We start from the raw sequence: 16,975 nt of genomic DNA on the forward strand, positions 1-16,975 counted from the left end.
CACCGAGTCTCACCTGGGACTGAGCGTTGACATTGGCCCCGTAGTTAACCAGCTCTGTGACCACCTGCTCCTGCCCTGCCAGGGCTGCAATGTGCAGGGCCGTGTTCCCTTTCTGTTTAAACACAGATACACGAGAGCAAGAGTACACAGTCATAACAAGCACGCACAAACAATACAGGTCAAATTTCACATGTATATTCCAAGTGCATGTTGTATTCTGATCGGTCAACCGGTCGAGGCAGATGGCCGCCCACCCAGAGTCTGGTTCTGCTCGAGGTTTCTGCCTGTTAAAAGGAAGTTTTTCCTCGCCACTGTCGCCAAGTGCTTGCTCATGGGGGAATTGTTGGTTTCTTTGTAGATAAAAGAGCTTGGTCTGTACCAGCTCTATATGGAAAGTGTCCTGAGACAACTTCTGTTGTGATTTGGCGCTATACAAATAAAATTGAATTGAATTGAATTGAATTGAATTGAATTGAATTGAATTGAATTGAATTGAATTGAATTGCTTTTACATAGATCTCCATGAATAGTTTAAATGTGACCACTTTGTAAAAACCGGGGCTGGGTATCATTTGGAATTTGGTCAAAGCAGTGTTGATGCTAGTTTTGGGTGCTAACACCAAAATGTCGATTTAAATAAGGAACTATCTTAGTATAAGTGAAGAAAAGTACATATTTCAGCAAACATTTCATGCCAGCCTTCAACACTTTTCACACAGATTTTACTATGTGACATTTGGGTTAGTACCATAAAATACTGAGGTTTGACACCCAGTCACAGCAAAAACTAATTAGTTTAAATGAGGTAAATAGCTGGTTAAGTTCAAGATTTGGGGAAACTTTTGGCTGGATGTCTGTCATGTCTGCAAGCTAAATGTGAAGCTAGTCGCTTAGCTTAGGACAAAGACAGGAAACAGAGGGAAACTGCTAGCTGTGCTCAATCCAAAAGTAGCAAAATCCAACACCTTTAAAGTTCATTAATATATATGTTGTATCTAATTTATTGAATCCCCACACAAACCGACACACTGTGGTTTTAGCAAGATTATGTGAAGGACTATTTCTTGGCTGGGCTGGTGACAGGAAGTGAGACCTGTTCTCTGGAGTTGAGGTTGTAGGGTTTTACCTTTGTGGTGGTCTCCAGTACGATTCCATTGTGGAGTAGCTCCAGCACCATTTTGACGTGGCCTTCTTTAGAGGCCAGATGCAGCCCGTTTAGCCCATTCTGAGTGAGAGAGCAGAGTAGACCTCACACTGAAGGGTCTGAAACCCACTATGGACACAGATATTTCCTAATCCAAAAAATAGAAAATAAATAAAAGAACCACACATATGCACACACAAACATGTAGGCCATGCCAACTGATACAAGTTTGTGTTTTTTTTTTTTTTTAAATCACAGTGACTGACGCACTCACAAACCAAAGCAGGCAAATACTTACACTGGACACCACGCATGCAATACTCTCAGAGTGGTCATTAGCAAAAACAATGTCTACAGGGATGAAAATCAGGGTGTGAACATTTTCATTTGATTAATGAGGGTGAGAGGAGGAGGAGGGGGAGGAGGAGGAGGACGGGAGGGGGATGGCAGGCCGCTGGTCTCGTGGCTGGGAAGAATACGAGCCGTGTGGGATAGGTCTGACCTCACACAGCCTTCCTTCAGCCGCACAGGACATGTGAGGTTGGACCTTTCCCACACCACTGATATTATTCCTCTGAGTGGGGAGACCACAGCACACCATCACTCTACTGCAGACAGAGGAGAGAGGGAGGGAAGGGGAGAGGGGGGCGATAGAGGAGGAAAAAAGCAAGAAATTAAAAAAAAGGTGGTGAGTTAGAAAACAGTCCACAAACAGGTGGAGAGAGGTAGAGGAACAGTTGTTAGGCTGAGAGGGACAGAAGAGGAGGGAAAACACAGTACGGGGAGGGCAGGAGTGAGGCAGTGTCCTGGTGAGTGGCAGAGGAGCCCACTCAGACAAGGAAAGACAGCTGCCACAGTCAAGCCTCCACCTGGCCCAGCAGACCGTACATTCAGCATCAGGACCAACAGTCACACAACCAGAACAGCAGTGCTCTCACCACCGTGTTCAAGTGACAATCCACAACTTTTCTGTCTGCATCATCGTTCAGATCCAGTGGGTAAATAAACGGTGCTTTTATTCTATGTGTTAATAATAAATGTTAGAGGCTGTAGCCTGTATTTGGTGTTGTACTGCATTAGTGCACGCAGCATTAAAGGTGTGGAATTTGACCATTTCTAACTTTGCTGCCATTCAGTGGCAGCATAAAAAAGACAGTGTTGCTTGCCTGAAAGCAACACACACAGTCGACTGTGCTAATTTTCCATATGCTAAAATACAGGCTATTATTAGAATAGAATAATAGAATTTAAGTGAAAAACTACAAAGCCGGGTGTGCGTAAACATGTCACCTGACTCAAATTAAACAAGAATGTTGTAGATTATCACTTTAACTCCAACACAATTAACACCAAACAGTGGAAATAACACAATTTCATATGACGAATATCAGCGTCACTGACGAAATGAAATTATGTAATTCAGGAGAATAAATGAAGCAAGTCAAAAAACCTTCCGGGACCAAGACTGAATTTCTGCATGTAATTATATTTTTAATCCATGTGGTGTCTCCCTTCATCGTGGTGAAGGAGTCTGCCACTAATGGCTGCTGTGCAGTGTCACCTCACATGAATGAATCTGTTGTTACGTTACAGGGCCTAAAAAACAAGCCTCATAGAAATCCTGACAGAAGCATTACCAGCAATAATTACAAAATGTGGAGGACAGCGTAAGTGAATGGAAGGGAAACCATGACTAAGTTAGATTAATGAGCCAGAGGAATCTTTCACATGCGCGCACACACGCACGCACACACGCACGCATGCACGCACACACACTGTTTTGGCCAAGTTTCAGTATCTTGAGGGCAGCGGTCCTAGCCCACTAACGCTGCCTCTTCCTGGACACTCTGGGAACAACCGTCAGAGCAAAGGAGGCAGGATGGAAGAGACAGGGCGAAGGAGAAGCCCCTGCCCCATTTATCACCTTCCCTGGAGACCCCGGAAACTCTACCTGCCACCTTCAGCCACTGATTAACGGTCTACCTGAGCATGCACATACAGCACAGTGCATGACTGAGCACACAGGCAGTCAGATGGGCACATTAACAGCACAGTGATCGAGTCCGACACATCATGCACACTGGACACTGAAAACACATTTATATAGAAATAATAACACAGTGGTGGTAAACATGGGCTGTGAGGACTGCAGGACAAACGTGTGAGTACTGCAGGCCATTTTTCTGTTCAGATTTGCAAAAATTACTTGTTCTGTGGATGCCTTTAGCTAAATTGTACTGCTTTTTCCATTCACACATTGCTGTGCTTTTCTTTGAATGAGAAGCGGGCTTTCCATCCACCTCCTGAAATCTCATTTAATCAGGTAGAAAGCAGACAGGAAGATAGAAGACTAAGTCCTGGCAGGATTCGACTGCGGGCCAATGGTGGCGCATGAATACTCAAATATTTCTGTTTCTGCCAAGCACTGTAAGGCAGTACAACTGAAGACCAGTTTTGCAGATAAGCAAAACTGCCTGACGTGAAGAAAAAGCCAAGAATGGTAGAAATAAAAATAACTGGCTTGTAGTTAGATGAGCTCGCCAGCCGGAAGCTACGACTTGAGCCGATTCAAACTGGGGAAATGTGCTGCTCTCTCACCTGATTGGCTGTATTTATATCGATGCCGTTTTTGATATGTTCCAGGGCCTTGTCCAGGTTGCCAGAACGGGCCGCTCGGAGGAAACTGTTGCCAGCATCTGCCTGCAAGCGGAAAAGGGCGAGGGAAAGAGGAGGGGGATAAGGGGTATGAGAGAAAGTGACAGACATATAAAGTAGAGGAGTAGAGAGGGAAATGGAGAGGGAGACAGAGCTTGGTTAATATTTCTTTAGAGGCATTTGAAGGACTGAAACCGTTCGCTAGCAATCCATCAGTTTTCCTCTCATGTCACTCCGCCCTTGAGATTTTGGACGGTGCAGTTTGAAAATCTGCATCTGCACCTTGAAAATGGCGGGGCCGCAGGTGGTGTAGTGGAGTCCATGAACTCCCCCTCTGAGTGTCAACCGGGCTTTCGGGTTCAACAAAACCTCTAAAAATGTGTCCAGAAGTCTATCCGCCTCTCTGTACTCAGGTGATAAAGCGATTGTGATAATGCCGACAGCTACTGTGTTGAGCCCAGCAGACTGTTGGCTCTTTGTCTGGACTCTCAGTCTGTGTGTGTGTGAATGAAAGAGAGAGAAAGAGACACAAGGTGTGAACGGAGAAAGGAGAGAGAGAGAGAGTTTGGTGAGCTCTGGCTCACAGGCCGGCACATGGCACGTCTAGTGTTTTTGTCTGTGTTTTGTTTGTGTCTGAGGGCTTCATGCCTCTCCCAGGCAGGCAGGGGTGCTGCTGAAACAGGATCACTCATGCGGCACAGGGGGAGAGCGAGGGAGAGGAGAGGAGAGGAGAGGGGGAGAGCGAGGGAGAGGAAAGGAGAGGAGAGGAGGAGAAGCAGGAGCGGCCGAGGGAGAACCACAGGGAGAAGCTCGACTGCGGCAAACCCTGCACTTTTTCATTTCATTTACATAATCTCCCCTCTCCCCCGTGCCCATCCCCTCCCTCCATCTAACCAGCTATCTCAACATGCTGGTCAGGAAAACAATCAGCCGTCCAATCATTCCGCGTATGTTTTCACACGAATGCACAGAATAAATTCATTACAAGCCTCACACGGGAGCATTTTATGATCCAAAAGAAAAACACCGCCATCACACACACACGCGCACACACGCATGCACGCCAAACAAGCTGCTTTTCTCAACTTCATAACACACTGCTTTAAGCTGTGTTGTCCATTGTTGTGACAGGGTTGTTGGTCCTCTTTTGACAGAGAGGGAGAGAGCCTGAGTGAAAAGGAGAAAGGATCCACATGCCTGAAGTAGAGGCATAGCAACAAATGACACAACACACCCTCAGCATGACACCAATGGCACAGCGCTGTGCAAAGAGAGAGGTCACTTTAAAAAAAAAAGGTAGCAATGGGGCGATGGCAGGGAAATGGAAAAGTTTAAAAGGAAAACTTTGTTTCCAGCTGATTGAAGCAGCCATAACAGTCTTGCTCCTCGTATCTGGTATGGAGATGAAATTCCTACAATGGCAAAGTTTCTGCTTACCGGGTGAACTTCACACCGTGCGCAGCATCCTGTGTGCAAAGTAATAAATCCTGGGCTTTTGTGTGAGTACACTGACTCATGTGGAGCGCCACTTGTCTCTGAGTCATTGTCATTCTCTCCATAAGATGTTTTTGTTTTTAGCTTTTGCTCACAGACAACTGGGAGGCATACTACTCTGCAGTACAAAGCCTGTGAGTCACGCTCACACACATGGTGACAGCCTAAACACTGATTAGACATTCCCACACACACACACACACACACACACACACACACACACACACACACACACACACACACACACACAGAAACACAGGGTGTACTATAAAGCAAAAAGCAGATTTGAAAAGGCTACTATATGATATTTAGATAATTTAATAAGAAGGCACTGAAAACACTTAAAGTAAAAGGTATTAAAACATAAATGAGCATTGCAGCACATACTGTACAGTCTCCAGACTGCAGTTTGGTGTGTTCAGGGTCTCAGTTTGATTTACTCACAGTTGCCAAGCTGTCTTGGTAAGCCATGTTCTCCCTCTCCCATGGATTCCCTCATTCACTTTCACTTTGAAGAAGATTAAAACCCACAAACCTCCTCCCAATGGACTGCTGCAGAGCAACAGACTGACTCCAGGACTCCTCCCATCCTTGCACACCCACCCACACACACACACACACACCTGTCACTAGAGTTACGATCAACATAAGGACACACACCATCCCAAAACAGCAGTTTCCACAAATCAATCTTGTGAGTGTGTGCAGACATGCATGTGCTGCCACATGCATTTCCTATGAATCTGATCAATGCATAGCGAGTGTCATCATTGAAAACTGTCGTACTTAGTGGTACTGTACTCTCTGTTTTGTGTCTCTTTGCACAGGTACATCGCTTCTGTTGCATGAAATGTTTGCAGGCTCTGTCATGGTGACACAAGAAAAATCTTTTCATCAGAGTGGGAGCAAATACAGCTGATGCAAAGACACACACAACCTAACACAATACAGATGGTCCCAAAGCAAATGGTGGCATGGTAACACCATGGTGAACCCTGACTGAGGCCCCTCTGCTGGTTTCCGACCCACCCCCCCCCGGACTCAGTTCACTGCCCCCCTGAAACAAGCCCGTTGAAGTTTACAAGACTACAGAGGCAGTCCGGAGAGACTCGAGCAAGATGTGGCTGGTTACAGTGGTCAGCCCTGCAGTTCAGTCTGTGTGTATCTGCTTGCGTCAGGAGGAGAGTGTGGCGTGGGGAGATAAGGGTGCAGGGGAACCACGCCCATCCTCTAAGTCAGACATAAACAGGTGCAGTGCACATGTCACACTCTAGAAACGCTCTGTGGTAAATCCTCCGCTGCATCTTGCCGGACTCCAGTCCGTTTCAAGGAACGTGTCTTCTCCGATCATCCCCGTAGAGAGCGGCGCTCGGGGCTCTGGGGCTGAGCAACAAAATGAGCGAGCACATTCATCACTCTGTTCGGAGCAACAGAAACAGACAATAACCTGCTCGCCAGCTCCGCGGTTAACACTACGAGCAATGTCAGCGCACACTGTCGTGCAATGTGTGTGCAACTGTCCGCAGGCGGTGACAGTGCAAGGCTCCTCATAATGAAGCTAAAAATTACCAAGTCAAATTATTCCCCTATCTCATCACAGAAAATCCTCTGGCCTGAACTCCCCTCTCCTCGTCTTTATCTCAGCTTTTCTTTCCCTTCTTCATCTCTTGTTTCTTCTCTCTCTCTCTCTCTCTCTCCCCTCGCTTGACTCCCCGGCGCTGCAGCAGACAGAATGACATCACCACCCTCGCTGGTGGACTGCAGTGTTTGAAAACTCAATGCATGTGTGTGTCTGTGCGAGAGGAGGCATGCCTGAGACCAACATCGTGGCTACTAAGATCCGCTGTAACGGATGCTACACCTGACGATCGTCATTTTAACGACAGATCGACTGTGTGCGTCTGTGTGTGTGAGGGAGACACATAAGACAACACGAGGCAGGAGAGCAGAAAGTCTTGAATCTGTGTTCATGATCTCAGTGTAAAGCTCAGGATTTGCTGTTATGCGTCCACACTGTCGCTCCATCTGAATCCAATCTTCATGCACACTGCTCCCTTCTGTATGCACACTGTTGCACGATTGCTTACATGCAGTTAATGCTGTACTGCAGTCACAGTAACCCCTCCAACATCTGCCTTTGTTGATCTAATAGCAATGTGGCTTATAGAATTTAGCTTAGAGCATTTGTTTCCATCATCGCGTCAGCTGCAAGAAGACAAATTGCAGGGGGAATTTTTTGTGATTTTAGGAAATGATGCCGCCTACAATGGCTCTAAAGGCATTTAATTACAACTACAATCACTATTTTCCTATTGATAAGCTGAAGTGAGCTTGTCGCATACTTGCAGCTATAGCTTGTGACCCCGTAATATGAAATAATATCTAATATGAACAAAGAATAATTTTCCTTCTCGGATTTCATATTTGTCATGTAGTTTTACTTTTCTAATGCCTTTAATCATCTTTTGACCCATCGGATCCACCACTGGACCTCTGGTTTAAGTCTGTCACGTCCTTCCGCATGGTCCGGTCAGGTTAGTCCATGTCTGAACAGGTCTCACTGCCACAGATGAGGGAGCTAAGACCAAGTCCTAATGCAATCAAGAGACAAATCCTGGAGCTCTTCCACTGAATGGCAATGGGCGAATCTCTCAGCCAAAGGCCGAGGGTGATTTTACTTGGATGTGGACCGATTATCTGCTTCAGAGAATATCAGCTTTTCTATTAGAATTAACATAAAATTCACAATACAGTCTCTCTCTCTCTCTCTCCCACACACACACACACACACACACACACACACACACACACACACAACATGAATTTGCAGACACAGCGGCAGGTGCAATCATAAATATTTTAAGAGCCACCACAGCTATTTGTGCACCCAGCAGAAAGGTGAAAATAAGGTGCATGCGTATGTTCAGCATGTCACACGTCCTGCTTTACTTGCAATACTTTCCTGAACTTTAAGCAACAAAACTGTGGACAATGTTTACCATTTTCTCCCCGCTGAACTCAATATCTCGGCGCATTTAAGCCAACGGCGTGATTGGACGGTTTCTATACATTTGAGGGGAACACTGAACGGCGGATATGGAAATCACTGCAGAGTGCTTAAACAGCCATTTCATCACCCCTTTTCTGCTGACTTGCATTTGTTCTAGAAATTGATTTTTTTTCCTCTCTGTCTTTTTTTTTTTTTTCCTTCTGCCTTCATCTCTCAGGCTGCTTGAAGAGGTTGAGCAGGCAGCGGCTGTTTCCGGCTACAGAGACGTAGTAAGTGTAGAGTCAGTCAGACTGAGACCCGTGGGAGCGTTCAGCTATGGACACATTTACAGGAAGCCAGCGAGCGGGGCACCAGGATGAAGCTGTTACATTCCCTCACTCAACGCCGTCTGTCTGTATGTAAATCTGACTGTCTGTCTGTCTACTCCCTGTATGTGCCGAAACGTCTTGTCCCATTTTTACTATTTACTTTCTCACACTCCCAGCCTCCCCCTCTCTGTATCCCACTGTTTGGCCCTGCCGTACTCATTGATTGTCTCTTTATATCTGGCCCTGCTGCAGCCTCTGCGCTTGAGGATCAGATTGTCATGGTTATTGTTATCTTTTGTGGGGGTGACAAAGAGGGTGAAAGCCATAGAGAGGAGATAGGGTTTGGTACCTATGGAGGACAGGCTCAAGATATGGTAAACATCCTGTGTTTTACTGCGCAGTAACAGTAATTATACAGAATATTATACAGAATATGACCATCTGGAAGGACCAAAAGAATATATTACGTAGGAGAATATATGCAACGTCTGTTAACACTGTAAAACTAAAGATTTATACTTCATATGATAAAGTTATTAACAACAGAAATGATGGCATATCTACAATATAAACTGAATGATGCTTCAGTATTACACATGCACATTGCACAAGCAACTGAGTACATTTATTATAACTATAAAGTGCTGCATGTAAGTAAAACTCTGAGACACTTGTTCTTGAGTGTCTCTATTTTATGATACTTTGCACTACTACTCTCCATTTTAGAGTGAAATACTGTATTTTTAACTCACACATTTATTTCAGTGGTATGATGACTAGTTACTTTTACCTACAAAGATGTGACTGGTTTAGAAAATATGTTCTGTTGTAGATTAAACTACTCAACAGTACAAGTAGTCAAATTAGCTCCATGCAGCTCATTAAAATGCTGCTTATATATTAATGCATCAGTTATAATAGTATCATTATATATATATGTACTCTGAAAGGGGTCATTCTGCATGATGAGTACTGTTACTTTTGATACTTTAAGCACAATACTTCCGTACTTTTACAGTCTTTGTACACTACACATTACTGCTAACTGCCATTTCCTGCTGCACCAGGATGTTCTGGCTGTTTAAATTCACCATTGGCTACTTTCCCTTTTGGCCACTTGGTGTGTTTACTTGCAAAATTCTGTGATCTTTGGGAGCTTACTAAACGATGCAATGATGAAATACTGCAAGAAGCGAAAACACACAACTAGTGACAACTAGTGACAGCATCGTAAAATTGACTTCAGTTCACTGTCAAACAGACACAAATAGGCACATTTCTGCAAGTTGCATCATCTACGGTAACACCTCACAACCTCATCTCCTACGACTGCAGGTAAACTGCGGCTGAGGCAAATCTATCACTCACACACACGCAGGCGGCAGGGCCTTGTGAGCGTGCGTTGCCATCACCTCTGCTGGCTCAGTGGATTAAACAGTGTATAGTCTTCAATCGGACTGAGAGAATCTCATTAATTGACCCACTAATCAGTTTACTGAGCTCTAGTTTACTTACCACGGCTAATCCTGGTTGACATCCTACAATCCGAACATCAAATAGAGCAACAAATGAAGTCAAAAACAAGATTAAGGAGGAAAACAGAACACGATACACACCCACACGTACACGCACTTACACTAATCTTGCACGCACATGCATCACAACTCTTACAGATACTCAGGTTCCCTCCCATGTAGCTGTGGGAGGCTCGGTCTGATGACTTTGATCAGGAAAGGTCATGTTTGGGTCTGTGAGCAGTGAGTTGCTCTGTGTTTTAAATGCTCCATCGCTTGAAACAAGTTAGCCTGCATTTTGACGGATGACTTATTAAGCAGGGCCGATGTTTACATCTCCATGACCTGCATCTCTGTCCATCTTTCTTCCTCTGTCTGTCCCTCATTTTTCTTCGTCATTGAGGGTACATTCAGGACTGAAAACAAGCAGAAGCAGCAAAAGCGGAGCCAGGAGGAAGTCTCCAAAACAGTTTATGTGGACAGATGGGGAACAAAAACGGTACTTAGCGAGCAGAGAGCAAACGCAGAGAGGCATGTGCTGAATTAAAAAAAAAAAGAGTTTGAACAAAATGGACAGAGAGTAAATACAAATACATCAATATTCATGAGTGAGAGACAAAGTAAAGTAAAAGAAATGGATTTAAGACTGGGAGCAAAGCCACTGACAAAAGTACCGGCCCATTACTGTCTGATGTGAAAGGATAAAGAGAGGGAGCGCTGGCAGGTGCATCACATCCGAGAAAATGCAACCAAGGATTTTGTAAACAGAGCGAAACACTGCAAAAAAGACAGCGATAAAATAAGAGTGGCAGAGAAGACAGAGGGAGACGATGTGAGGAGAGAGTGACAGGAAAAGAGATGAAGTGAGGAAGACGGAGGGTGAAGAGGAGACAGAGAGCAGCAGAGATGGTGGTACTCACTCCAAAAGTGACGGTCTTGACTGGCATGCCTGTTGGCCCTCCACTCTCTCTTTCTTACGTTTGCTGTTTCTCTCAAACACACAGCTGTCTTTTCTGTTGCCCCCTGCAAGTGCCGCGGTACAGGGCACGCAGACCCCCGTCCAACGTAAACACACACACACACACTTGAGTAAGCATGGTGGGTGGAGAGACTGGGGAGGGTGGGTGTTGAGGGGGCCCAGGGGTTTATCTCTGGAGGAATGCTGCCTGTATCTAAAGACACACATTTCATACGCGGCCAAAAACAAATGGCCACCTCTCGCTCTCGCCACGGCTTCCTGCCTACGTCCCGGCTCGTTTCTGGCTTTTTTTTTTTTTTGTCCATTTTCTCTAACTTAATTTTTCCCAACTGCTTCACCTCCTTTTATTTTTTCTCCTTCATCTCCATCTTTTTCTTCTATCCTCCATCACACTCTATGTTCTGCTCTCCACCTCATCCATCCTCTCCACCTTTCAGGTTTTGTTGGAGCCCAACACTCTGTGTCACCCTAACTTTATCCCTCCTTTCTCCTGTCCCTTCTTCCCCACACGTCACGCCCATCTCTGTGTCTCCTGTATGTCTTGTGACAGCCAGACAATCATTTTTTTTCACGGACCGGCCGATACCAGAATGGCGTAGAGTTACTGTGGAGAATGGGTGTGTTTTTTCAGAGTGGGTCTGTTTCAGTCTGTGAGGTGACTTACAGTGACAAAGCGCCTGGCGGGGGGGTTGCTGCCACCGCCCCGTGACAATGGGCCAGACACACGGGGTGGGGGGAGCACGGAGGGGCCAGCCTCTCAAAAGGCCCTGCCTCTTTTAATAAAGCGTCCGTCATTCCCTGCTTGAAAAGGCCTCCTTTTCTCTACCTCTCCCCTCCTCTCTCCCTCTCCTGGCTAAATGCTGGGAAAAGCACATCGCTGCCAAAACCATGCAGAGAGATAAATGCTTGTAGGAGAGGGGAAGGAGGGGGCAATGTAGAAAGAAGGCTACGCACTACTCAGTGCCACTGGACCGTGACCTGGGTAAAAACATCACGTGGGACGTCTCTCCTCTTCCCTCCACAGTATTAAGTTTGGACAGTGATGAGAGCTTCACTGCCAAAGAATGTGGGGCAGGGGACCACAGACACTAATGTCCATGAAGACATGACAAATTATCCTGTGGTCTTCCACGAAAAGAGGACTGGAAGTCTTCCCTTCTGACATAAACCTCCTTTGGCTCAGCCTGCAGAGAGTAACTCAGCTCATCTGAGGGGAAGAATGATAATGTATCAGGTCCTAATTGATAAGACCTCCTTAAAGGTGTGGCAGAATCAAGTGAGCGATGACGGAGGTTTTCACGAGAAGACCGTTCTCTGGTGCAGCCTTAAAGTTTAACACGTGCGTGCATGAGCAGGGTTTTATGACTCTGCAGCTCGTGTGGAAGCTGGTCGTGGTCCAGTATACATCTTATATACGTGTGATGTGGAAACTTGAACCCTCCAGTGCACACACACTGAGAAGTGAGAGACAGTCTGTGTCCTGCAGCATATTAAGAGATTTGGGATTTTTCAATGAATGAAAACGAGTAGATTTAAGAAATTTTTTTTGTGGAAAAACCCAATCAGACACTATTATTATTCAAACTATTATAAGTCTTAAAACAAGTCTGAGGCTGATCTTTTTTTTTTTTGTTTTACCTCAGAAAATGCTTGGGTGAGATGAGGAACATGGCACATAGAAAGTCATTGGGCCTGCAGGTTGTGCAGAGATGCATGCTGGTATACTGTGGAAAACTCCTCCTGAGGCTCACTGCCTATCACAGCATGTGGCTCAGGGAGGCTGCAGGTCATTATAAAGCATAGGCCACACTCCGGTTTTGTAACAGGGCTGATTTAGGTTTGGGACAGACGTGCCCTCTGCTCCCTGTGTCGAGCCCCTCTTGTTGGCAGGATAAAGGGCTACAGCTGTCCACGTGTGCTGCTTGTGGTGGTTTATTGCCCATGTCTTGATGTCTCAGGGAACAGAGACTAGAGTTGAAAAGGTGGGGGAGGAATCAACATGAACACTGATAGTCTGTCAGCTGTCTTTCTTCAACCGTCAGACTCTTGGCCCTTGTCTGGCCCCTCTTCTCACTGCCTCTCACACATTTAAACAAACATTATGCAACTATTTTACCTTAAAATAACAGCTTCAAAATCATTGTGATGGTCCATTAACTTGTAATCGGGATATAGTTCCTCTTCCATGCACCCTGAACGCCTGTTTTTGTCTATGTAACTTTGTTTGAGCGGGAACGATCCAGCAAGAAGTCTTCAGCTAAGATGAAGCTAGCTTGGTATTCTCAGTACGCATCCATTGTTTTTCCAACCTGTTTCGCGCTCATGCAGGTCCAGTCAAATACGACAGTTGCATACAGTGATACAGGGCTCTGAATTCATTCAATTTCCTGCTAATACGAGCACAACCGAACTGATAAATACTAATGTGGAGTGTTTCTGGGGGCTGAGCCTCACTGGTTACTGTACAAAAACATAACTTTATTACTTTGTAAAATTGTGAAACTGGATTAATTTTTTCTGGATAAAATATTTCGCTGATCTATGGCGTTTCCTGATAGACAGCTTTAGTAACCACTAGCAGTTTTAATTAGCTGCCTCTGCCAAGTGGTGGTGTTTACACCACGAGCACAGGAGCTTCTTTGGAGCGCCAGGAGGAGGAAGGGGGACCCTGTGGGTATGCTGAGGGAAGAGTCATTTAACAGGACGGTTAGCTGCATGGCTAACTAAGCTAACTGGCTAACAGCAGCAACAGTTAGCCAGTTACTGATTTGAGGCAGTGCAGCTGGAAGATATCGGAGGGAAAATCTAAAAACATTTCCTCCATAAAGTCTGATCCACATCAGAGTCATGGTCAGAGCCGCTGCACAACACCTCAGAACAACAGTGGAGGGACACAAGAAACTAAAGGTGCTGAGTTGCAGAAAATACAACTTCTTGCATAATGTTGCTTTAACACCACACAGATGAAACAGGATAGCTTAAAAAAAAAAAAAAAAAAATAGGGGCATCAAAGCAGCACAGATGGAAATCACCTGTCAAACACCTCCATCTCACAGTCTGCTGCAGGTCTCAGGCTCTAATGTTTCCAGCTTTGCTCCCTGAGAAAGTTCATGTTGCTTCAATATTGGCGGAACTATTTTAAAGAGCCCGATTTCCAAAGAGAACAGGGGTGAGATTATGAATTGAATATGAAATCCCAGTATACTGTGTGGTTCTATGTGAGGTTTTTCTACTTCAGGTTGTCAAACTGGCCCTCTAGTGGCCGTGTGATGTTCTGCAGTATCGGCCTGCAGCAGCTTCAAAGAGACTATGGGCTGTGTTGGGCTGATTACTGCAGCCCTGACACAAAACTCACACACACTCATGCGCACGCACACACACACACACACTTTCAGCTCCTTATCCTGTGCTTCAGCTCCTTCTCACAAGCTACATTAAGCTTGCCCAGGCTCTGAACTGACAGAGGAGCGGTTTAACTCAGCATTAACAGCAGCGGGTGTTAAAACTGCCTTCACTTTGCAGATTACATATCATATGTCACAGCACACATACTGCCTCACTCCCATATATACATACTGTCATACATACAGTACATTAAGACGCCTCAGCAAATGCACATGCGCCTCAGCGTGACAAAGCCAGACTGACCTGTGGAAGACAAAAACAGGGGGTTAGAAACACTCAGATGACGGAGGAGAGCAGAAAAGATGAAGGCAATAGAGAAGAACGACAGCAGCGATAAGTCAGCGCAGGGCCAGGCTCCCATTAATCTTCATAAGTGGAGAGGTAGCGATGGGGAAACACAGAGTGAAGACGTGCAGGAGGAGAGAGAAAGAGCATCACCGAGGACAGAATCTGTCCCCACAACTCTCCACGTCTCCCTCTCTTGTATGTACGCGGGGTCTGAGCAGTCGCTGAGAACAGACTCCATAATTTAAGACAAAAGCTCTAAAACCATCAGTCACAACTGGGCTCGAGTCAGAATCAGACAGGATCGGCGCAGCCAGACCATAATTCAATAAGTCTGGTTAATAAACGCAGAGCTGAAGTGACCCAAGTTTTCAGACTCAATTCAGACCTAATGTACTGTCCCGAAACGACGAGATACCAACTCCACCTGCCACTGTCGGCATGACTCTATTAACATGGGACATAATGCAACTCCATTAAGAGTCCCACGAGAATTAAAGCGTACTCTGTTCTTTGAGGAACGAACAAAGCGAAAAATGTCGCCCGACTGGTTTACTGTTACAAATCGTGATGACGAAGCTTTGGGTGCACAAATTTGTCCTCAACCAGCCGTTTCTACTTTTTATTTCCGTTAACAATTTCTTGCATTTCATAGATTCACTGACGACCACAAAGAGTTCAGCTGAGTTCAGTGTGAGGGAAGCACTGATTACTCAGTTTACTCAAATTACAGGATTTGGTATTTGGCTCTTTTACATTGGAATTCTTAAATGATCAATAATATCTCTGCCAGACCGGAAAGAAAACTTGAATTTAAGGAACGAACAAAAAAAAAAAGCATGTTTGGTTGGTTTAAAGAAGGTGAAAAATCTTGTGCTATTAAACTTTAATTACAGATTACAAACTGATACTAGATTTTTGACTCTAATATCTGTTAAGATGAACAATTTTTGATAAGAATCCACTAAATTAGACAATTGAATAACTGTGGCCGAAATGTTGAGACATTTTACAGTTGAAAAATAAACACAATTAAACAAGTAATCTCCTCTAACAATTAAATTAGGTTCAGTAACAACTATAAACAACAAAATGTGTGTACAAAACTTAAACAATCTGAACTGTAACTGTTTTCAGTGAGGCCACCATCAGGTGTTAATAATCCATTTTCATTTACCAAAACGTGTTTCTGTGAAAGCAACACAAGAGCGTCTCAGTACTGTCTTTCTTGTTACTTATCAGGCCACACGTATGTCATTAGAGACGGTGAAGGTGATCAGCGATGAGCCAAAATCATCAAATCATATCGGCCTGGCTGATGTGCCGGTTGGGCTCAGATATCTCAATGTAGATGCAGCTGTAATCTGCAGGAAGAGGAAAAATCTGACTGAACAAGGATCTTGTCAAGAAGCTGTTTTCTATGCATAAAGTTTGTGTGTGACACGATACGGCACCCTATGGGTCCTTTGCCTTTTTGCATTATTTCGTTCTCAGTTCGCTCGGCCTTAAAACTGTCAGAGTCTTACAGCATGTGATTACAGAATGAGCACAGCTGCATTTCCAAACATTTGTTTCGGCTGCACCGGCCTCATTTCTCACCATAAGGAGCGGAAGCGGTGAGGAAACAGGCCGGCAATGAAAAGATGAAAGAAGAGATGGATGGAAAGAGTAAGAGGTACACGGCGCAGCTGAAGGAAGGCAGGACGTCTCGGGCGCATTGGAACTGCGATGATAAATAAATGCGCCTGGGGAGCTTCACTGAACGTGTGCAGCAGTAGGTGCGTGTACGGTATCTTCGTCCACAGCTTGTTGACAGAATGATGGCATCTTCATCTGCACAGCTTTGCTGAGTCAGACCCTGATTTCTCTCTCAACCCCCTCACCCCTCTGCCGCACACACCTCCATCAATCACCTTATCTACACTGGAGCGGCAGAGTGGCTGCTTGCAGTACCCGTACAGACTTCAACATAACAGCTATATATTAACAAATAAATACAATTTGATATATCTACCATGCTGCTTTCCACTTGAACAGTTAATATCTGCTGCCTCAGGGGCCAGATGCTGAGCTGCCTGGCGCATCTGAGATTGACGCGTTAATAAATATTAAATATGAGCAATTAAGGGAGATACTCTCATCAGTCAGGGCGAGGGCAGTCAGAAGAGAGATTATACAACC

The 16,975-nt window shown here is 45.1% G+C and overlaps 1 protein-coding gene across 27 annotated transcripts in view; it reads right to left on the bottom strand.

Annotated features, from left to right (window-relative positions):
* Window positions 1-16,975, bottom strand: part of ank1a (ankyrin 1, erythrocytic a) — an 85,000-nt gene that overhangs the window by 28,087 nt on the left and 39,938 nt on the right. For 25 of the 27 annotated variants that reach the window (XM_070964043.1, XM_070964042.1, XM_070964040.1 and 22 more), the window contains 3 exons: window positions 3,743-3,844; window positions 1,127-1,225; window positions 14-112 (listed from right to left, as the gene is read on the bottom strand). In XM_070964043.1, the coding sequence (XP_070820144.1) occupies window positions 14-112; window positions 1,127-1,225; window positions 3,743-3,844 (300 nt within the window). Of the gene's footprint in view, window positions 1-13; window positions 113-1,126; window positions 1,226-3,742; window positions 3,845-11,045; window positions 11,205-16,975 lie in introns of those variants that run through there. The other 2 variants (XM_070964051.1, XM_070964050.1) reach the window with 1 other exon arrangement.

Source organism: Chaetodon trifascialis, chromosome 6 (genome assembly GCF_039877785.1).
Source record: "Chaetodon trifascialis isolate fChaTrf1 chromosome 6, fChaTrf1.hap1, whole genome shotgun sequence".
NCBI lineage: Eukaryota > Metazoa > Chordata > Actinopteri > Chaetodontiformes > Chaetodontidae > Chaetodon > Chaetodon trifascialis.